This window comes from Melozone crissalis, unplaced genomic scaffold (assembly GCF_028551555.1).
Source record: "Melozone crissalis strain CALT ecotype California unplaced genomic scaffold, PUWL_Pcris_2 ptg000018l_1, whole genome shotgun sequence".
NCBI classification, from domain to species: Eukaryota; Metazoa; Chordata; class Aves; order Passeriformes; family Passerellidae; genus Melozone; species Melozone crissalis.
Window position 1 is genome coordinate 4,458,417 of NW_026535796.1, and position 23,546 is coordinate 4,481,962.

General features: G+C 42.7%; 1 protein-coding gene across 1 annotated transcript; it reads left to right on the forward strand.

The window, feature by feature from the left end:
• Positions 1-24: 24 nt before the first annotated feature.
• On the forward strand, positions 25-22,905 carry KNL1 (kinetochore scaffold 1). The gene is given in 27 exon segments (XM_054275664.1): positions 25-136; positions 139-246; positions 1,863-1,917; positions 2,784-2,823; positions 2,916-2,975; positions 3,170-3,231; positions 3,644-3,699; positions 4,037-4,076; positions 4,568-4,605; positions 4,932-4,984; positions 9,521-13,831; positions 14,156-14,300; positions 14,403-14,470; positions 14,597-14,695; positions 15,695-15,810; positions 16,039-16,129; positions 16,613-16,729; positions 17,543-17,630; positions 18,017-18,085; positions 18,440-18,479; positions 18,586-18,687; positions 19,166-19,266; positions 19,531-19,599; positions 19,731-19,840; positions 20,340-20,458; positions 21,555-21,677; positions 21,775-22,905. Coding segments are annotated over 27 exon segments (6,498 nt in total). The 3' UTR covers positions 21,881-22,905.
• Positions 22,906-23,546: the final 641 nt, after the last annotated feature.

Genomic DNA, 23,546 nt, shown 5'->3' on the forward strand with positions numbered 1-23,546 from the left:
GTGCGGGCCCCGAGAGACACCGATATGGCAGCAGCGGGGCGACCCGCGGAGGCCGCCATGTTGTACGGCACAAGGGGGCGCCATGTTGTACGGCACAAGGGGACAGCCGTCCTGTACGGCGCCAATGTGTCGTCACGGCGCGGGGCGGGCGGTTGGATTTGAACGGGGCGGCGGCGGCCGGGGAGCGGGAACCGGGGCCGGGGACCCGGAAACCGGGATTCGGGAGCGGGGGGCCCCGAGCGGGAGGTAAGGGCGGCCGAGCGGTTCCCTCCGAGGAGAGGAGGCGCGGGAGCGGCGGCGGCCGTTGGCGGGGCCGGGCGGGCGCTGCGGGGAAGGAGCGCGGGAGAAGGCGGGAGGCGCTGCCCCGTGAGCGGCGGGATGGGAGCGGGGCTGAGGCGGTGCCGCCTGCGGTGGGCGCGGAGCGTGTGGGGAACCCCGCGATAAGGGTGGTAATTAATGTCTGAGGAACAGAGTTAATTAATGTGGTGTAATTAATGCAGAGGTGATTAATGCAGAGTTTGTGATCGATGAGTGATTGGCGCCTGGGCTGTGTGGGCTGTAAAGCGAGGGCGCGGGGACAAAAAGAGACGGAAAAAGAGATTATGTGGGTTTATCCTATGGGGAAAAGGCCGAGGAGGGGCGGGATGGGCGGCAGGGATGGACTGAAGTGTTCTGGAGCCTTTCCCGTGTTCGCAGAGTCAAACGGGAATAGAAAGGGGGGGTCTTCATCAGCACAGCGACTCAGCTCGCCCCTCAAGGATTGTAGCGATCTTTCAAGCAGGATTAGGGAAGAACAGTTAAGGAAGGTGGTTGAGAAGTGAATTTCAGATTAATATCCCCAATAGCAGAGTGATCAGGGCTTTTATAGCTCCAGGCTTATCTCCCACAGCGACCTTCCCTGTCCTTCCCTCTTTGTGTGTTCAGCCTGGCCGACGGTGGGTTTAGATGGGATATCGGGAAGGAATTGTTCCCTGCGTTGGGAAAATTAATTCATGAGGTTTAGGTCGAAAAAGGAGACAGAGGGGTCCTGTAGCTTTAGTCATGAATAAAGGGAGAGGCCATGGGCCATTTTCCATAAGGTCTCTCAAATTGCTGGGGGATGCAGCCTCTTTTTTATCCTAATTTACCCTTCTCCATAGGCTGAGGTACTTGAGAGATACAGACTTCCTGAATTGCCTAATACAGACCCTCTTCTAATGTGCCCCCCTGTCCTCTCCTTTTCTTTTATGTTTGTTCTTTTTCCCCGTGTCCAGGAATTTAGCAGCCCCTTGGAAAAGCAACAGTTTGTGTCAATAGTAACATTCTCCTGTTGCTTGACTCATCTCTAATTCTCTAGCTTAGGCAGACTCATAGTTTGTAAAAACACGTTCCTTTTATTTCTTTCAGGAGGGTTTTAAGAGAATTGAGCCATGCTCTTCTGGTTGTATCTAGAAAAGGAACAAAAAGCAACAGGCACAAGCTGAAATACCAGAAATTCAGTTTAGAGAGAGAGGGAAAATGTCTTGTATGTGTCAAAGCAAACATTGTCATGGATAAGGTTTGATCATTTATCTCCCAGCATTTACCAGAATCTTAACTTTAAATAAAAGATCAGATAACCAGTAATACTTAAATTGTTAGCACAGCTGTTTTCTAACATGGTATACAATAGGAAATATATCTCTAATGTAAATATAACAGGAGAACGTTGACTTGAGAGGCCTGTTGTACTTCAGAGCATTTTTGTCACTAGAGAAGGATGGAGAGGGAAAAAAAAACACAGAAAAAACACAGCATCAAAGGCTAATAGCCATCTGTGGGTTTATGCAGTTTTCCTACTGAGGCTCATTAATGGTTTTGTATTTTGGTGCAGTATTTTATAGGAAAAGCATATCCTTCAGCAATGGACAAGATTTACACAGACCCTAACATGGAAATGTGAGTTGAAACCCTCTAAGAATTTTACTGTGGTATAAATATTGCCCTTTAGAAGCAAAACCTTTTGTAATGCACTTCAGCATCCCTTGAATGAAATGTGTTTTCCATTGTGATGAAGACCAGGGAGTTTCTTTGGTGTCTGGTGAGGGGATTTCATGGTGGTGGATTGTCAGGAGATGAACTGACCATGGGACTGGGGGGGCAATCTGCTGAGTTTTCCAAAGCTTATCCTGGAAACCAGTGCTGAAATGATCAATCTGTTCCAAGCACATTGCTTATTTAATTTCACACTCGTAAAAATAACAGAGAAATCAATTTATTAACCTCAAAACCATGGCAGGACCATTCAGGACTCGTACCTTGGTGCAATTTTGTGCCTTCATACTGATGCCTGGAAATAGAACACAAACTTTTCCAGGCTATATAATGATAATATAAAAGCAAACCTTTACTTGGGAGCCTTCAGGTACATAATGTGGTGAAAACCAGTGCCCCAAATTAGATCCTTGAAATTGATAAGGTCAGGCAATTAGAATATCTGGTCAATATTGTCCAATGAGAAGAGCAGTTGGTTAGGCAATGTCCCTCCTGGGTTCTGCCCACCTCCGCTATCTTTATTATGCCAGTGATTGTGTGGTGCAAAATAAAAGGTCCTTGGAGAAGTACCAGGCAAGAGATAACAAAATTTTAGGAATGTGTCAATAAGGGCCTGTTCCCTGTGGGAATGAAAGGTGGGGAAGTACTGGAAGTTACACTGAGGCATTTAACAGTCTACAGAACTCCAAATACATGAAAAATACATGAAGTCAAAACTTTAAGCATTGATGCCTGTGTCCTTGATACCTGTTTCCTTTTTTGCCCTGCAGGGATAACACAGACCACATCAGAAGGAAGCAACTGTCCTCCGTGAGTAACCTGCAGCATTCCTCAGAAAACCTACAGCTGCAGCTGCACTCTCAGCTGCATGTTCTTTCAAACTTTTCTGTATTTTCTTTCAGATTTTAAAGGCTCCACGAGCTCCTCTGGATGATCTGGGAAATGGGAATGAAATTACAGAGGTAGGTCTACCAAGCCCTTTCCTACCAATCCCCCACAGTGTTTTCCTGATTCAGCTGTGTCACTCTAATAACAGAGGCGGTTTTGATGCCCCATTTCTGATACTAATATTCATACAGCACTTTTGTTTGGTTTTGTGTTTCCTGGGGAGCTGTGCCTGTCGTGGGCAGCGAGCTGTTGTGTCTTTTGTTGGCAGGACATCCATGGAGAGAGGCGCAGGAGGAGCTCGCGCAGGGTCAGCTTCGCCAGCACCATCAAGTGAGGGAGCTGCACACCCACACCCCTTCCTCAGCCAGAAATGCAGGGAGTAACATCCCTTCCCCCTGAAAGTGTCCTCACTGAGTAATCACAAATTACTGCAAGCAGCAGGAAGGTTGTTATGAGTTGGGTTGCCCTGAGAGCCATTATTCATTTTCCTGCCTGAAAAAAAGCCCCCAGTTCAGTGAAATTCATACAGTTAGGAATTTTTGTTTTCCATTCATGCATCTTAACTGTCATAATAGCACGCACATCTTCTCCTGGAAAATTACAGCTGGATTCAGTACACTTCTGTCTTTTAATATCTCATTTCAGAACATGTATAAAATATATAAATTAGTGCTGAATTTATTTTTAAATTTGCTTTTAGAGATGTTTTTGTGTTTTTAAAAGCTGGTGGTTTTGTTCTTAGCCTCAGAGTCTTCCAGCGAGATCTTAAGACCAGCACATCACAGACAGAAAATACAGGTAAAACTCCTTTTTCTGTTCCTGACAGGTTACTTTCCCCAGACTATGAGCAACAAGATTTTAGCTTGAATTTAAGAAATCAGAACTTTCCCATTGGGGAAGGAACAACATGTTCAGCTCTTTGTCCTGGCTGAAAACTCCTTAGTCACAGAGTTCTTGCCTTGAGAAGACACATCAGGAGTGAGAACTTGAGAACACTGTTTTCTGTGCACTTCACTCTTGTCTCAGACTGAGTCAGAATTGTGTGGGTTGGGCAAAACCTTTAAGATAATCAAGTACAACTGTGATCATGCTTCATGCTTCTCACATTGTGATGTTGTCATTTTCTTATTGTTAGGGTGTTCAGCAGATGAGAAGGATGATACCTTGACTAATCAGTAAGTATCATGTCTGATAGATATTTATTATTCAATGTTCACTAACAAACTTTCTCCTCAGAAACAGATAAAGTGTTAGTCTGGCCTCAAAGCTCTTGTAGATAAAGCACAATGGTGGGATCTCTAAAATTAAAAACACTTGGTGGTAAAATAACAGATAAGAAACTTTGTATGTGAGAAAGGGAATTTCACAGAACCATAGACTCTATGAAAAATAAAGAATTAATCTTTCTTGTCATTTAAAAATTAAAATACCACTGTATGTTATACAGTGGTTTGTGGCATAAGAGATAATTTCATGGGAAAGATAAGATTGTGATCAAATTAGAATATATTGAAGACAAAGCAGTGTCTGGTACCTGCTGCCCAGACCCACATGGGTTCTGCCATGGAATTCTGTGCAGCACAGTTCTCTGCCTCTTCAGTTTCTAGATCAAGGATTCCCTTAGAAACCTTTTAACAAACTTCTTTCTCAAACCCACCTTTTGTAGGAATGAAGACCCTGGGCCTGTTCCATGTGAGATCACTGGTGAGTTTGAGAAAAGATTTAATAACTAAATGACTGTTTATTTAAAGCTATTGATTATGTGTGAGAAATTTTAATGTGCCTAGAGCAATCTCCCTGCCTTGGGAGAGCTCACTCTGGATGAGCTTTGTCCCTTGGAGCTGTTTACAAGGATTCTGTTATGGAAGTCTGGGTGGCCCTTCGAGGTGCTGAAGGGAGTAATGAAAATATTTTTCAGAATATATTTGGGTTTAATTGGGTTTATTTACTCAGTGCCTTGAGCTTCAGCTCAGTGGATAAAATAATGAGCAAACAGCACAAAAACTGGAGTATTCCCTTTCTTTCCACAGGGATGAACACTCTGCTTCATGCCCCCATCCAGGCCTTGGGGCGGCAGACTGAGGTATGTGAAGACTTTAAATTTTTTGGTGCTGAGAGTACCAGTGTCCAAAATGCATCACAAGAATTTGTGTACTAAAGATTAAAAGTGTTAACTGCCTTTGTATTCACATAAAATTCGCTTGAAACTGAGTATTCTGTGTTTTGAAGTGTGTCCTAATCTGATAGTCATCAGACTGCAACATAAATGACTCTTGCTTCTGAAATTCCTTTACAACTTCTCAGTTGTGAACTAGTTCCTCCATTCTTGTCTGCTTTGCAAGCCTTCATGAGCCTCACTTACTTTTTTTGCTAATGTAAGTTTTAAAGGCAAGTTTAATAATCACATATTCATATGTTCACAATTATATTGTGCAAAAGTAAGGCCAACTAACCAGTCAGAGAAAATATAAATTCTTTAAATAATTTATTTAACTAGTTACTTTCTAATTCTGCCCTTAATTCTCTGCTAGATGCAGCAACCAGTTCTTATCATATTTGATCATCTTGATTTAGCAGTCACATTTGGAATGTGCACTCAACAAGAATTATTGTTTAAATAACTACAATTTCATGTTTGTGTAATAGTAATAGCTCTAAAGCTAATCTGCTTTGTAAGGTCCCATGTTATAGAAGTTACATTCTGCAATTTGCCAAAATCTTGCACTAACTTTAAGACTACATTTTCCTTTCAAGAAATTAATATCGTTTATATTATTACTATAAATATGTAATTATTTATCATTTTCATCTAGATGTAATAAGTAATATTTCCCTAGAAAATCATGTCCTGTCCTAAAACAATAGGATTTTTATATCTACATAAAAACTGCACAGTGTGAGTCAGTCTTGCTGTTTAATGTGTGGTTCTTGTGTTACCCACATGTGATGAGCTCAGGGTTCAATTCCCTCCACTCTGAGTGCAGTGTAGGCCACCAGGGGGATTTGATGTGGTCCCTTCCACTTCTCCTGGGTTGGTCCAAAACTCCAGGTTCTGATGAGCACCAGATCTTCTGGTTTGAAAGGATGTACAGGCCAGTCTGGTCCTAGTGATTTGCTGGTAACAGTGTACCTTTTAAAACTTACAAGAGTTAATTTTAATTATTAATTATTATATTGATTTCAGTAAAATTTTGTGGCTTCCCTTGCCTTGTTGGTGCAGCATGGGAAAGTTTCTGGCCATCTAGAGAAAGTACCAAAACGTACCAGCTCCTCATTCTGCCTGGGCAGTTCTGCAAATTCAGTTTGCCAATAATTACCTGGTAAATTCCTCTGTTTAACTGGCCTTCCTTCCTTGAGATTATTTTGCAAAACAAATTAGTTATTTTTCAGTAACTGATCTTAATTTCTGTCATCTTTGTGCTTACTGTATTCCTTTATACATTAGCTACTGTATTTTCTATTTCCTGAAGTGTTTCTTGATGGTTTTAGTTCAGTTATCTTATACATTAATTTGGAGATGCAATTACTCACCTACATGAATTTACTAATCACTTGCTGGGATTTTCCATGGCTTCCAATAGTGGGGCTGCTAACTGCCTGTCCTGGTTTGGTTTTTGTTCCCAGACATTCAACTTTTTTCTGGGTATTAGTGCAAGGACACCTTTTTCAGTAACTTCTCTTGCTGTTCTGTCAGCTAATTGATTCCCTGCATTTTAACTGGGGAGTCTCCAAACCCATGAGCTTTACAAGGACATCCTGCTGGCAGCATCCAGTGTCCTCCTTTTTGCTCCAGCTGTGCCCCAGGGGACACATATCAGCTTTTGTGCCTCTCTGTAGCCACCACTGCTCTCAGGTACCTGGGTCACCTTCCCTTGCACTGTCCAGTTGTTTGGACAGGCTCCTTCCATGACCCCAAGCACCAGCCAGTGCCCCCAGTGCCAGGTGCATCCTTTCATGCACAGATAACTCAAATGGTTTGCTTCAAGAGTGAGGCCCTCAGTGCAGGGGGTGGCATTAAGGTTCTTTCAGGGTTTTTCAGGTGCTCTGGCTCTCAAACCAAGTATTTTTGGTGGAGGGCCATGCAAGGGTTTTGCCAGTACCCCATGAGTGCAATCCATAAGTAAGTCCATAAGAAGGGCTCATAGTCCTTGGCTCTGGAGTCTGGCAAATGGCTTCTTTTCAGCTGCTTCCCAAGCTTCTTTCTTTTTCCCTGCAAGATATCAAAACTAAAATATGTTACTGCTTCTTTGCTTATTTGTGCCTCTTTCTTTGACACCCTGTATCCAGATAGTTCTAAGAAATGTAGCAGACTTACAGTAGCATTGAGTCACTTACTTTCAGTCTTGATTGCTGGCAGAATCCTTTCCAATTTTATTTGCTGTCAAGAGTGTGTACAGATTAGCTACCACTGGATGAATATCAGGAACTTTTCATTAATGATCCTTAAATCTTAAATCTATAACTGATAATACTGATGTGTTCTATTCTGATTCATATTCTTTCAATATCCTAAAAATCTTATACAAGTCTCTCCAACTTCCCTTTGCCTCAAACTTAATAGGATGTTGGTTTTGCTTTACCAATCTGGCTTCAGGTTTGAGAGTAATCCTCACCAACTTGGCCACCTTTGGTCATCCAGGCATCTCAGTTGCCCATACCAGCAGGGTCACAGCATTCTCTGCCTCCTCTGGGATTTTGTCCAACTCTTTTTAGTCCTATAACATAAAAATCTTTGCCTTGATGGCTTTTGATTCTGCTGGTTCAATTTGTATTTCCCCATCCTAGAAAGTTATTTGAACATCCAATTTTCCCAATGAATCTCTCCCCTGCAAGGGGATTGAACATTCAGGAGTATACAGACTGGTGTTTGCCCCACTGTTTTATTAATTTAAATAGTAATCATTGTAAAAAAAAGGCTTGTTCTCTTTCTTCCCTGTTGCCCCCTCAACACTTACAGGTTATGAGCTAAGTTTTCCTTTGCTCAAATTTAGTACTGAGTAAGTTGTTTCTGTATCAATTTAAAAATTTACCTTTTCATTCCCAGCAATAATGTAACCAGGGCTCAGCTGAGGATGATGCCTCTGGTTGCTTTAGGGGGATTTTTAATTTTCACTTAAGGTCTTGGGCTTGATATCTTGAAAAACCTGGTTTAGGTTCTTTCTTTGATTTGCCTGGCTTGGGGACACTCCCGTTTCCAGTGTCCCCTTTTTTTACAAATTTCCAAATACATTTCAGCTGTCAACTATCACAAAACAAAGTGCCAAACGCATTTCAGACAGTGATTATCACAATGCAAATTGCCAGATATACTTCAGCCACTAATTACCACAAGTTACTAAAGTATACTTAATACAATTAGCCAATTGTTTCTGACTGAGGGGAGTCCTGAGTCCTATTTATGGTTTCAAACATTTTAGCAGCTCTGTTTGGATTTTCCCTTTAAACTCCTGCCACCTTTCTCCATGGCATTAAATCCACTATTTAAAACAAGGCTACTGGACCATAATTCCCAACCACCTGCTGGAGGGGAGCCATCAAACTTCCCTAGCATCTCTCCCAACATCTCCTTGCTGCCTTCTAGCCTGTCCCACAATTAGATCAAAATCCTCCTATCCCCTAAAACATTCTTTCTGTTCCAGTCCACTTTTCCAAGACTCATTTATGTGTCTAACTGTATTCCCTGGTGATTCATGATTCACCCCCTTTGTTCTTTGCCACAGAGCCACCATCAGCTCTAAATAATTCTCCTCCTCTTCTTGCCTGCACTTTAAGCACTTCTTTTAACCCTTTGCCTTTCTTTTCCTTTTCAAGGAATTTCATCCCACTAATTTTCCATTCTAGGAAACAACATAAATTGCAATATTATTTCTATATATAATAATGTATTATGCTGCAAGGTTCTATCCTTAGGCCACATCTCTTGATCTTCCAGTGTATGAAGTGGCCACCACTGATTACAAACTTTTAGAAGTCCTCCTTCTTACACAATGAGCATTGAGCAGTTCTAGGCCAGTAGTTTTTGGAGAACAAGTGTTGTAATAATGCACCAGGTGTAGACAATTTATCATCTGGTTACAAATATATTAATTATGCTTGATAAAATATATCTTATTACAGTTTTCCTCCACAGCTTTCTGTGAGTGCTTTCTGTTCAAGAGACTAAAATCTCCCTTATCAGTGGTGAAAAAGTCTTTTGAAACATCCAGCATGGTGATGCTGCTTTGGAGCAGGTGGAGATAAACTGGTGGAAATAAAGGGTTTAAATCATGTTGTAGAGAAGTAGAAAATACTGATCCATAAGCCTCAGTAAGAGGTCTGTGCTTGCTAAGATGTGGTTAGATGTGAAGTGTAAGATGAGACACGTTGTTTTGTTAAATGCCATTTAAATGTTATAAATTTGCATAATTTAGTCATTGCCCTTTCCTCAAATATGTTACTGCTGATCAGGGAGGCCTGAAATTAACAGGTTGGGTTTTTTTTTAAATTATACCTATAGAGCTAAAATCTTAGGAGTTTATATTAATCAATGTTAGCTGACTTCTGTTTTAAAAAGAATAAACCACTGATCATTTGTTCTAAGTGCCAGTCACTGAATTCTCATTTTTTTGTTGTTTTTCAGTGGCATGACATGGACCATGCTGTTCCAAGGACAGACAGGCAGGACACCACCCTGCTCTTCTCGGAGGAGAATGAGATGGAGATGACAGCCAGCCACACAGCCGTGATCTCACGGAACCTCAGCACCCACCAGCCCGACAGAACTGAGAAAATAGACTTCAACTCCTTCCTGGCTAAGTTAACCTCCAGCCAGGGGAAGGCAGAAGCCAGCAAGGAGTTGAGTTTGCTCCCTGACTCCACAAACCATCCGCACCCCTCTTTGGAACAGAAGGAAGAAGCCACTCCTGTGAAAAAAATAGATTTCAATGAATTTCTGCTGAGACTGAAGTCAAACAATCCTGCTGAGAGAGCTGACAAGGACAATGTTTGCTGCGTCCCTTCCCAAGGCTCGGGAGATGTGACGCAGCTGTCTGGGGAGTTTGGCTGTTCCCAGGAGCCGCTGGACACCTTCAATGTGACAAGAGTGTTTCGAGGCAGAGAGGGTGGGATGGACATGACAAAATGTGAGGCAGCTGACGTTAAAATTCCATTCCCTGGCATCAGTGAGGTTCCAGCAGAGCAGTGGGAGTGTGGGGATGTCACCCAGGCGTTTGCAGACGAGGGCATGGACATGACAACCAGTCACACTGCAAAGGTGTCCTTTGCCCTCTCCGCTGTCGGGAACCAAAGGCTCAACTTCCAAAAGGATTTCCCACCCACGGAGTTAGATAATTCTGGGTTCAGGAGAGCATCCAATCCCAGTTTGAATGTTCAGCAGGACCCTCAGCTCTGTGCAGACAGGAAAGCAGCCAGTGCTGAAGGCAGAGGAGAGCCCCCAGTGCTGCGGGCTGGCAGGCAGGAGGCCGGGGCACTGGCTGCCATCCAGGGATCTGTTTCATCCGAGACCATCTTCCGAGGGAACAAAGCCATTGTGTTCTCCGAGTGTGATGACATGGAAATGACTGGGAATTACACAGACATCATCTATGAGGCCAGCACCACAGAACACAGCAGTTCATGCCATAAAACCTGGGAAAAGCCAGTGAGTAGAAACCCTCTGCTGGCACGTGGTGACATCCCAAAGGGTCTGGCACCTGCAGATAATCCTGCTGCTGGGCCCTATAAAAACAGTGCCCTTGAACTGCCTTCAGCCTCAGGTGGACACATGGAAAATGTGTCTCAAGCTTGTCCTGCTACAGCCAGCTCTGGGTTTGGCTCATATACACATTTTGTAGCTGGTGGTGTTCTGAAGAGCAGGTTTGATCCCTCTGCAAACCCCCAGGTTGTTTTTTCAGGTGAGAAGACAGTAATATTTGGAGGAGAAGACATGGACTTGGCTAAAACCTTTGTTAAGGATGGTGGAGAGAATGTTGATAATGAACATCCCACTGCAGTGCTCACCTCTGTCACGTGCAAACCTCATTTCCTGGGCAACAGATCCATGTCTTCCAATGTAACTGAGCAGGAAGAAATGGAAATAACAAGATGCCACACTGTTTTCTTTGATGGTCAAAGCAGTGGGATAACAGCAGAGCCAAAACAAATGCCCTGTAAAATCATTCCAAGAAAGAACCAGAACAAAAACGTCACTGAGGGTGACATATCTGTATATTCTGTAGATATGGACAAGGAAAATGTTGAAGTGAGGAATATTGATAGGAGTATTAAAAGGAGCCAGGCTATGGAGAGGAATGCTCAAGATCTTCAGATGATAATGGTTGATAAGAAGCTGGGAAAAACCAACTTCCAGGCAAGTGGTCTGAGTTCCTGTGCCAAGAGCATGTGTCTGCTGCAAGAGCAAAACAGAGGAGTCCCCGAGGACGTTGTCACTGACACTGGTGCATCCCTGTCTTTGCAAAGCCAAGAAGTTGCATCACAGCCTCTGGGAGAAAACCTTCCAAGCCCCTCAGATTTCTGCACAAATGACACAACAGGAGTGTTTTTAGGTGACCAAAGCATGGACATAACCAAAGCTCATCCTGCTGCCTTTGAGATTGCTCCTACTAACATAGAACAAGGATTTAATAATCAAAACACTGCAGTATCCAAGCAGCTGCAAAACCAGCCCTTCCCACTTTCCAGTGGTCATGGTGGGGATATCGTGAGTCAAACTGCAGCAATGGAATGTGGGGACTTGAAAATGAACACCAACAAGCAAATTGTTACTGCTTTGGCTCCAAGTGGTTCATTTGCTTTTAATAACAATCCTGCTCCCTCAGGAATGACAGGAAATGAACAGTCTGGGACAGTAATAGGAATAAATGCAGAGGGCCAAAACTCAGAGAGGCAAGAGAAACCCCAGCCTGTGAGGGCAGTAAGCAAAGTATTGCCAACCCAAGGAGACTCTGACAGACATTTTTCCATGGGTGAAACAGGTTCTTCAAGAGAGGATTTAAAAACTCCTCCCTCAGCTCCTGGGCTGCTCCAGAGGGATGCAGAAGAACCAGTGTGGGCCAGGACATCTGAGGCACCCAAGGAAAGTTCCCAGTTGTCTTTCTCTGGAGAAAAGTCTGTTGTGTTTCCCCATGGTGAAAACATGGACATGACTGGCAGCAGTGTGGTGATGGTTCCAGTTTACACCATCAGTGTTTTGCCACAAAACAAAGCAGCACCTGGATGCTTTGGTCAAGGTGGAAAGGAAACACTGTCCTTGGAAAAAGGGGTCACCACGACAACGCCGGTGGAGCAGGGCGGGCAGGAGGCTGCACGTGGCAGAAGCATCAGCTTTGCTCTGGCTGAGGACATGGAGATCACCACAATTCACACAGGGTGGCACAGACAGCCCATCCCAGCCATTCCTGCTGACAGAACCATTGTGTTTGCCCACGACCAGGAGGACATGGACATCACTGCATCCCACACTGTTGCTGTCAGTAAGAACATCTGTGGGTTTGAGGCCCAGCAGGTGCCCCACACAAACACCCAGCAGCCACCACAGCACATGCATGGGGAGCTGGTGCCCTGCAGAGGGGAAATGGATTCCTCACAATCTGCCACAAAACCTCTTCCCTCTTCTGCCTCATCAGTCTCAGCATTTCCTAGTGAGAAAGGAGCTACCCAGGTCCCCAGTGGCACAGCACCACATTCCATTTATTCTGTCTCCCTTCAGGAAAGTACTGTGGATGTGGGGGCACCACAGGATCATGGCCTTCCCACAGATAATTCTGTCCCTGTGAGCAGGGAGCAGGATCTCACACCACCAGAAAAACTGCAGTCAAAGGGAATATCTTTGGAGTTCCCAAGCAAAACAGATTTCAATGAATTTCTGCTGAGACTGAAGTCAAACAATCCTGCTGAGAGAGCTGACAAGGATTGTTTGATCCCTGTGGATCACAGGGAAGAAAGTGGCACTTTGGGATCCTGTGTTGCCTTTCCCATGCAGGGATCAGATCCTTGGAAGGCTCATCCAGATGCCCCTGGTACTCAGAGGAACCAGCTAGTGGAAGAGGATTCATCTCAGCCTGGAGAATCAGCTTTGGGCTTGGCTGGAGCAAACCTCCTTCCTGCTGCTGACAAGGAATCCAAGAAAAATGAGGAGCTGTCAGCTGAAGGGGAGGCATCTCCAAAAGATTTCCAAATAAACTCTGAACAAGCCAGGCAGCCTTTGGTCAGTGACAGTTCAGGGGATCAGACACAAGCCATTCTTCCACCAGAAGCTTCAGGAATTATAGGTGTTTGTTCAAAACTGCTGAGTTTGACAAGGAAATCTATTTCTGTTTCCAAAACTGCTTCTTCTGACCAGTTGCCCAGTTCCTCAGCTCAGCCAGAAGATACCCTGAGGTTGGGAAAAAACACTGTCAGTGAAGCAAATAACTTGTTTGAGCCCAAAAAGCAGGAGAACACAGGTCTGGAATCTGGAGCTGATCCCATAGGGATGGCACCAAAGGATAAATATCCAGGAATAAATATCCCTCTGGGTATATTCCAGCCTAAATTACCAAACAAGAGAAATCGTGTTTCCAGTGCACAGGACATAAATACAAAATCAGGCAGAGTAGAAGCCCCAGTTCCAGCCAACACCAGAGAAACCCCAGGTAACAAGTCCAGCAGGCAGAACTTCAGTCCTTTTCAGTTCGTAGCAGAAGAATTTCTCCCTGTGTGCCTGGAGGAAATGGATTCCAATGAATCTGTCAGCTCCGAACTCATGGAAAACCCTTGGGGTGATAAAAATAAAAATAAAAAACAAATTCCCCACTCTGAAAAGGATCCATTTGAAGAGACAAAAAGTTGCAACACGAAAAGAGCTTTAGGACAAACTGAGGAGGATGCTCAGAGCCCAAAGAAGGCCAAGAGGGATCAACATGTGGATGCTGGCGCCTCTCAGGACTTGGAGGTGAGCTTGGTCCCTTCATGTAAGGAAATGGGAACACCACCAGGGCTAAAGTTTTGGGGGTGTAAGTGGATCTGTTAGTAGGTGTTCTTGTTTTTCATAACCACCAGTTTGCTGTCATTTTCCTGTGTGACTCCCTGTGGTTTGGTGTGTGCAGCACTCCTGTACCAGGCAAAACAGGCAGAATGAGGGATTTGCCAATTTTAGACCATTCTCTGCATAGTATCCCTTTAATCCTTTCAAGGAACAGCCACAATAAACCACTGATCCAGTTGGGTTGTCTTATATAACTACATTAATTTATTTTTTTCAATTTGTTAATATTAGGTGACTCTTGATGTTGTGCCCCAGGACCAAGCAGAAGCTGATGAAGCTGCAGAGCCTCCAAATCTCTCAGCTAAAAGCCCTGAGTGTCCCCAGGCCAGCAGCAGCAGCTCCCTGGATTCTGTGAAGGCTGACATAGAGTCCACAAGTAAGAGACCATTTGTGATGAGAGTCCCAAACCTTGTGTTCTTTGCCCTGTAGGGATGTTATTAACCCACTAACATTTCCCCTTTCTGTTTTGTTTTCCCAGTCCAGCGCAGCAGCCAGGTGGAATCCCAGCTTCTCACGGACAGCATTTGTGAGGAAAATTTATGGGAGGTATGGACAGGGCTGGAAGACAGCAATTTCCTGTCCTAACAGGAAAAAACCTTCTGTGTTTATACACTAGTGAGCATGCTGTCTTGACAAATGGACTTACCTGTGTGTTTTTCCTCAAATGCACAGAAATTTCAGAGTGGTGCTATCACGGTTGGGGAGTTTTTTACCCTTCTTCAAGTGCATGTTGTGATCCAGAAGCCCAGGCACAGCCAGCTTCCAGCCAGTGTGAGTGGAACAATATAATTACCTTAAATAATACTCCTTTGTTGGCTTGGGGTTTAATTTGTAGCAACTCAGACATCTTTAAACAAAAAACAGAACAGATTTCCATCTCCTCACCAAATACCATCTATTCAGGATTCTGTTCTTGGATAAATATGCCAATTCTTGCTTTTTAAATTCGTTTTAAGGACAATAAATTTGAAAGAATTAGGATCTCAGTCTGACCTTTTCACTTTATCTTCTCACTGTATCTGCCAGCCACTACTGCCTGCAGCTACTCTGAGCTCCTCCTGCCTGTTCTACTCTCTCCTTTAGAAATGTTTCACTATGATATTGCTACTTTTATTTCCTCACCTAAAGAAAGGAGAAGAAATACAGAACAGAAGTCTGCCTTCTAAATCCTTTCAATTTTTATTTAAAATACTCTCCTAGCTTAGCTACAGTTTAGTTTACAAACTTATTCCTACTGAGTTGTCTCTAAGTATTCATCAGACTTAATAACACTGCTTGCTGTGGACCAGTGACTGATAAAAAACAGACACCACCCCCACAAAAGCCCCTGAAAACTTTCTCTGAAGGAGTGGAAGTAATTAATGTCAGTTATTTATGAGCTTTACTATACAGGCAGCTTGCTGAAATACACCCTTCGTATTTATTTGAGGAATAAAGCTCCATAAGGCTTCCCTAAGGCTTGGGGACTTTAATTCTGAATTAAGCATGACTTTGAATTAAGCATTGCTTTGTTGGGGAGCACTCTTTTATCTGCATAATATATAATATTTTCAAGTCTTCATCTAAAAGGGAGACCTCTTTCAGTGATATTTAATTTGATTGTTTTGAACTCTTAATGATGAGGCACATATCCCAAAAGGAAGCCTGTGCTCTGGCATGAGGAAACACAAGGTGTGAAAGCAGAATTGAAATGACTGGAAGTTACTATTTCTGAAAAATATGGATTTTTTTTTTCTTTTTCCTCCTACTTTTCCCTGTGTTTTCCCTCAGTGTGCAGTGAGTGCACCTCCCACTGCAGAAGATCTCATCCACAGCCAGTACGTTCACCGGCCCAAGCTGAGGATTTATGAGGAGGATTGCCAGGACCTGTCTCAGATAATAGTGGAGTGAGTGCTTTTCCAGTCACACAGTTTATCAGTAATTCCATTTTTTTCAGATCTGGGTGCATGGAAATGGCCTGAAGAAAGTTAGTACATTACATAAAGGAAAAGTAAAAATATAGTTAGTAGTTTGTTACAGATTTAGAAATGAATTGTGTAAATATCACCATGCTGCTTTATGTGGTCAGTGAAATTGCTGCAAGACTTTCAACTTTTTTTTCCCCTATATTTCAGGTTAAAACCACATGTGAGTGTCCTGGATCAGCCCCTGGTGAATGTGACCAGGACTTTGTGGGAAGTAATGAGAACCTGCACTGATGAAGAGGTAATGCTGCATGGAGAGAATGTTTGTGTGTAATGAAGAAGTGAGGTTAATTGATTTATTCACATCTCATAAGAACCAGAATGGTCACAAAATAACAGCAGGTGAAACAAGGCAAAATATTTTCTCAATGGAAACCTGCTGAGAACTTACAGCATGTCAGGAGAATGCAAGGAAATGTGTCCTTTGAAATATATTAAAGGGGGAAAAAATTACTCTCAGTTACTGCATAGAAAACCCAGAAAAAATATAATATTTACAAGAATTGAGATCAAGGTGGATCAAGAGATTTTGTTTTCTGTGGTTCTAATGCCAAGAATAAAGATCTATTCCTTGAAAATAAAGTCTAAATTGTTTAGAGACACAGTATTTTTCATAATTCATTGTTAGTTTGGCATGGGGATGTCACTGAGGTTGGGTGCTGAGCGAGTCAGGAAGGATTAAATTTCCATTCACTTTCTCCTCTGTATTTCCCATTCATCACAGCTGAGTAAGTTTGGAGCAGAACTGAACAAGATGAAGTCCTGTTTCACCAAGGAGGCTAAAATCTTTTCTCACAATGAGAAGGAGACATTGTACAGGAAACTGCTGCAGAGTGCTGAGGTAAGGAGCCACAGGGCTGCAGGCATTTACCTTTAAAAAACCACTTCTACCACATTTCTTGTCTTTAAATGTGTAGGAGTTTAATTATTATAGTGTGTACTCAGATGGAAGTTTCTTTCTTATGAATACATTTGCCTTTTATTTATATGCAAATATAACACTGGGACAGTGACATTCTTGCAGTTACACTGTAGGAACATTCTGCCTAAGAGTTTTGGTGATTAGCAGAGTGAAAAATGGGAGCATTAAAGGAACCACCACCACAAATGAGCTCTTAATATTGTAGCAAGACCAGTGTTAGTAAGTAGGTAAGTAGTAGTAGCAAGTATTTAGGAAGAAGTTCTCCCCTGTGAGGGTGCTGAGGCCCTGGCACAGGTTTGCCCAGAGAAGCTGTGGCTGCCCCTGGATCCCTGGAAGTGTCCAAGGCCAGGCTGGATGGGGCTTGGAGCAAGCTGGGATAGTGGAAGGTGTCCCTGCCCATGGCAGGGGGTTGGAATTGGATGAGCTTTACAATCCTTTCCAATCCAAACCATTCAGGGGTTCTCTGATAAGTAACAAGGAAGTGCACAAGTAATGCATTGTGCCAGGGATCAAAGATGTGTATGTATCAAAGCTCTAGATTCTGTAAGCATTTGGTAATTTCTTATTATTGGCTGTTCCCCCACGGTTTGTCAGTTGCCTCTTCCCTCTAATGACGACACATTTCACAAACTGCTTTAATTAATTAGCTAACAAAGAGCCCCATGGTGATCCCAGAAAAAATTCAGCTTTTACAATAATATCATTGACTCAAGTACAATTTTCCCATCTTAGGAGCAATACAGAAAGCTCCAATCAAGAATAGAAAAGGTGGATGAATGGGTGAAGGAGGCAGAGAGCTCCGTGGTGGCTCTGGAATCAGGTATGTGTTCCCAAAGAGCTGGCCAGTATGCTGCTTTCTCTTTTTTCTGCACAGCTGCTGTTCAAAAGGTCAGTTTGGGGTTGTTTGATACAAGCTGCAGTCAGAACTTGGCATTACTGTGTCATGATGCTCTGTAGTTTCAATTCTTTTTCTCCAATGCCTTGAGTAGAAATCAAATTGCACAGTTGCAGCTCTAAAACAGTGCAATAAAAAAAAATCTTCCTTGTTGTTAACTCTTTTGAGGTTTTTGGTAGATACTTTTCCATGTTTTTGTATATTTTTTAAGTTGACTTTGAAGTGCTGAGATTTCTAGAGACCACAAACAAAGAAAACTCTAAGTATTGAATCTGGAGGTTCTGCCCAGAGCTGACACTTCTTTCCCACAGATTCTTTTTGGGATGCAAAGGAAGCTGGCTGCAGTGCTGGAACATCAGGAGGGCAGAATGTGCAGGAAGGTAAGGGAACCAGCTGAATGCACTTTTTGTCTGGTGTTTTAGAGCCTGGGGAGGGTGATAGGGTGATGCTCACCCCCCACCCTGATGCATTAACTCTGAGAGGGATGCAGACACTGCTGCTGTCTTTGCTGCTTTGCACATGGCTAGTTACATAGGTGTTAGAGAATGAAAAGGACTGGTTTCTCCCTGGAAAAAGGGAATTTAGAATTGTTTACCTGAAGTGCATGTGCTCATTATCATATTCAGCACTTTATTAGCTCCATAAGAACAGTGAGTGCACAGCAAATTAGGGCTGCCTGTGCTGCTCTTTTCTCTCATTTTTTTCCTTTTCTCTCCTTTTTCTCTTTGCTTTAGAATTGCAAAACATCACAGCCCAAGAGGAGGAACTTCTGAGGTAAGATGTCAAGGAGGATTTAGGAATCAGCTGCACACTCAGATTTCAGAGGGTTGGTCTGTTTGTTAAGCACTGTATCACATCCCATGATGGTTTATCCTTGCAGAGAACTGTCACAGATGGATGCTGAAGATGAGCTTGATTTGGCTGAGATGGAGAAGCTCAAGAAGACTGAAAGGGCCTGCCGGGAAATCCTGGAGAAATATGAGTAAGGAAAACACCTCCAGGTTTTATTTTTTAATAGCTGTTTCTGGGGGCTCATATTTGTACTGGAGTGTATTTGGGTTTGGTTTTCCTTGTTATTTGATGGGGGAAATCTTGGAATGCCCATCTCCTTGCAGCCTAAGGTAGGCAATAAAGCCTTGGAGGACTTCCATGTGTGAGGCAGTTATTCAGTTAACAGCTTTGCAGTGCTACTCTGTGTTCAGGGTTTCTACATCCAACTCTCCTTCAATCACCAAACTGACATTCACATAAAATTTATAGCAATATGCTTGCATTCCCAAGAGACCCTTATATTCTGTTGGAATTAAAGACTCTGTTTGGCTTTGGACAATTTCATTGCTGTATGATGTAGAAAGAGCTGCAAGAGCATATAATACTCTGATGTTTGTCCCTCAGAAGTTGTTTGGGTTTGTTGGTTGAAACTTGGGGTGATGGTGGATTTTTTTTTTCCCCCTTTTCAGCTTCACTGAGTGGGAGCTGACAGAATGGAGTGAGCAGCAAGCTGTCTTTAATTTCCTTTATGATTCTCTGATACTCACAGTTGTGTTTGGACCCCCAATAGGTGAGTCACAAAATAAGTAGGTTGATGTTTTGTGAATTTGCAATGTTAGAGAATAGAAACCTAAAATGTCCATATTTGTAAAGATCTGCTGAAAGGAAGTAGGAAATAGAATGCATACTACAGTGTGTAAGCTGAGAGAAGTGGCTTTTCATGTGAAAATTCAGAAATTTATGTCATGCATGGCTGTTTCTGAAGGTGAGGAGAGCTGTAACTCCAGAACTAAGCATGGAAATAATTGGATTTTTTTTTAATTTCCTTTCTCAGATGATGAGGTTTTCGCTGCATATCCTTCCAGGAGCATCGCGAGCCTGGACTTTGAATCTTTCCTGGATGGTGAGATTTCTGAATATTGTGAAAGCAGCAGCCCTGCTAATCTTTTGTTGGGAAGACTAAATGTGTGCTCCATCTCCTAATGCTTAATGAAATGTCTTTTCAAAGATTTCTGGTTTTCTTTTGTGTTGCAGAGGAACAAGCTCCACCCTCCTCATGTTTAGTCCAAAAACTCATCTTCCAGTTTATTGAAAGTCAGGGATGCTGGCAGAGGAAGTGTCCCAAACTGTGCTACTTGCCCCAGGTAACATTCCAGGGAAACTTAGAAGATTCTGAAAAAAAATCCAACAGAGAAAATAGAGCTGAGCTGAGAAGCAAAGCACCTTAATGAAAGCTTCAGGAATCCAAACCAAAATCTGCTTCAGGAATATTTTGAGGTGTGAGGGGAAATATCTGTCTCTGAAGGCAGGAGTCCTAAAAGCTGAAGTTTATTTAGAAAACTTTTTTTTTGCCTTCAAAAAAAAAAAAAATTGAGCTGAAGGTCATTTTGCCTCCTGAAGAACGTAGGTTTAAATTGCCAAGCCAAACTTTTGTGTTGCTGTGTGGCTGTTGGCAAAGCTGAAAGGACAAATTTAAAGCAAAAAATGTGCATTTGTTATACTTGTACAATTTCATTTTTCCACCCAAACTGAGATAGCAGTTAAACCACGTTTATTTTTTATGCTTTCTAGGATGAGGTATGTGTTCAGGCATCACATGGTCACCCCCTGAGTGCTGATGTTCCTTTCTGATTTATCCCCCAGGCTCTCTTTGACATCTCCTTGGTGGTGAGTCGCTGCAGAATCTTGGGAGATGAGTTGGATTTTCTGCAGAGGTGGGGAGCAAAATTCCAGCTCCTGGAGACAGATATCAAAGACACAGAGTGAGTAAATTCAGAAAATCCTGGTGGGATTGTTGGGGTGTCCTGTGCAGGGCCAGGAGCTGGACTTTGATGATCCTTGTGTGGGTCCAATAAGATGGAGTTCACAGCAGCCTTAAGAGGGAGTTTCTAGATAATCCAAAGCAAAACACTGAAATAGTTCCCATTTGGTTTTCTTAAAAGTGACATTTTATGCTGCTGTTTTTTAACAACAATTTAATTTATCTTCATACAATTGCACTGTAGTGTCCCAGTGCATGGAAATTAGGCTGTTCATGGATTCATTGATTTTAGGACTATCAGACAGCCTCTCCTTCCTTGCTGTTTTCCTGCTTGACTTGCCTTTCTTAAATGTTGAGGCCAAATTGTAGCAGTGCAAAGGAAACAGAGCCAAGGGTTTACCTGTAGCTGAGGGCTTTGTTTCCTTTAATCTTGTGTTTGCCTCAGGCAAGCAGAATCAGTCATGGAAGGAGGGATGCACTGAAACTGAAGTTTACTTTCTTTACTTTCCATTTCCCCTTGCTACTTCCCAGTTTTGTGGCATGCCCCAGTGGTACAACACAAATACAATTTCACCTCATCCTTCCATTGCTGATCCATATCTTTAATTAAAAAGTGCCCAATTATAAACTTGCTCTGCCCACCTTGGTGCTGTTTCAGAGGTTATTCTAATTTTGTAGCTTCCTTTGCAAGAGCACAAAAAACCCCCATGGATCTGGAGGTAAATCAGTCCAACTTCAAGCATTAGAAAACCTTAACTGCCTGGGAATGTTTCATGTTAACTAGAAAATATGTTTTCAGTCTCTATTCTGCCCTGATTTCTGGATAGTTCTGTGAATTATGTGTACATTAACTTTTCCTGTGGGGGAAGTTGGGGGTTTACATTCTGAAGTGTTGATAAAGTGTGAAGAGTCTTTTTTATCTTGTTCCTGAAGTTCCTGTCTGTGCTAGAACTCTTTAGAAGTTACTGTGCTTGTTGCATCAGTGACATCACTTATTATTGCATCACTTATCACTTATTTCTGCTCCTGGCACTGATTCCAAGGTGGAAGCAGCCCATGTGACTGTTTTGCATGGATCTTTGTGTTTATTTCCACAGGGTGAAGCTTCTGTTCTCCTCTTCAGTGGCTTTTGCCAAGTTTGAGTTGACTCTGGCTCTCTCTCATGATTACCCAGCTGCTGTGCCTCCCTTCAGGGTCCACACCCACATTGGGGATATCGGGTGAGCTGGCAGAGCTGTGACTCCTTCCCAAAGCTGGGATGGGGGATTGAGCCCTCAGGATCCTCTCCAACATGTGTGATAATTTTATCTTCCCCAGGGAGAAGGAAGTTGCTGCTGTTCTCTCCAGAGTTCCAGTTGGCCACCACTATCTAAAGAGAGCAGTCACCTCCATCCATCAGAATCTGCTCCAGGCTCCCAGATGATCTGCTGCACCCACAGGCAGGACTGAAGCAGTCAGAATGGGTGCTCTGTGAGTTTGCTCTTAGGAGAATTCCAGCTGTGTCTCCCTGGAATGGGAATGCTGACACCCACTCAGCTCTAGAATTCCTGCCTATTTGGTGTCCTTGTGGCTTAGACCAAGTAGAACCCTTGGTGTAGGCCACAGGTTTCACAAGGGCTGGGGTGTCTGAAGAGGAGAAGAAGGAAATTCCTAGATCCCTGCTAAGTTCAAGGTGGTTTTTATCTTCTGCCAGTCACTGGTGGTCATTCCTGGCACAGTCAGTCATGATTGGATAGCCATTCCAAGCATGGATATTCTTCTGCCATACCTCATTAATTTTGTCATTTACAGAGCACTTGGAAAAAGCAATGATGAGCATTCTCTAAATTATTACAATTGGAGTTTAATTCTGCTGTCATTATTCCACTACCACGTACAATTTAACAGATCCCACCACATCTGGTGTTTATCCATTGCCTGGCACCCCTCCCAGGCCAGACACTATCCCTGCATCTGATTAATTAACCAGTTAACCTGTAGCAATTCACCCCAGAAACCAAAGTCAGAAATATTTTTGGAATTAAGGCTAAAAATCCCTGTGCTTGCCCACAGACTTTGAGATGCAACAGCCTCAGCGCCATCACTGTGATTCCCTGGCAGAAGTCAGTTCTTTATTCATTGCCTTAGTCCAGCACAATCCCTGGGTGCTGGGGCACTGTCCCAGTTTGGAATGCCATGGAATTTTAGTGAGGAGACTGAACTCCTTAAACTTGGGAGTATCTGTGAGCTCTAGCTTGGTTTTGTGTATAATTTTGTGTATTATGTGGGTCTTGCTGTTGGAACTGATCTCACCCTGTGTTACTGAGCCCAAGCACCAGCCCTGGCTCAGCTCTCAGTTCTGCAGCTGCAAATCTTTGTACCCTGTAAAATATGTTGAATTTAAAAATGTTTTCCTGTATTTTAGTGTTTATATATTTTGTCTTTTTCCAAAGTTTGTGTCTGTTTGAAAAGTGGAAGTTTAATAAAGATTGGATTTATCACTCTTCCTGTTTCAAATGGGGATTATGGGCTGCTCTATTTAAACTGGTGATTGAAAATTCAATACTAAATTAAATTCAAAATATTGAAATAATTATGTTAAATACTTGGGAAGGCTTTTCACAATATCTTTTTTTTCTTTGCCTTTTCTAGTGCTACTTTTCTATGTCCTGGCTTTTCACAAGAATTTATTGTATTTTAATTAGGAAGATAGCACCCAAATCATTCTCAATTTAGGTACCATAGCTGGAATTTGGAATTTCCCCAGGCCATTCTCTGTGCATCAGGAACTAGCAGAGAGTGCTGTGGCAGTTCTCCAGGAGCATTATCCACCTCTCTTTTTTTTATTATTTTTTAGCTTGTTTTCTTTTCTTTCAGTAGATTTACACACTAAAGCATCAATAACTAAAGACTCAAGCGAGTTTTTGGTGGAGTTTATTATATTGCTCCAAATATTAAATCAAAGCAGCAGGTAAAGCCACACATTTGTAGTAAGAAAGGGAGCTTAGGCAGAAATTATTCCATTATCCAGCTTTAAAAAATCATGGAAAACTTCACTTCCATGTGCCAGGAATCAGCGGCTCCACTCTGTGCAAGGCCTCAAGGCACCG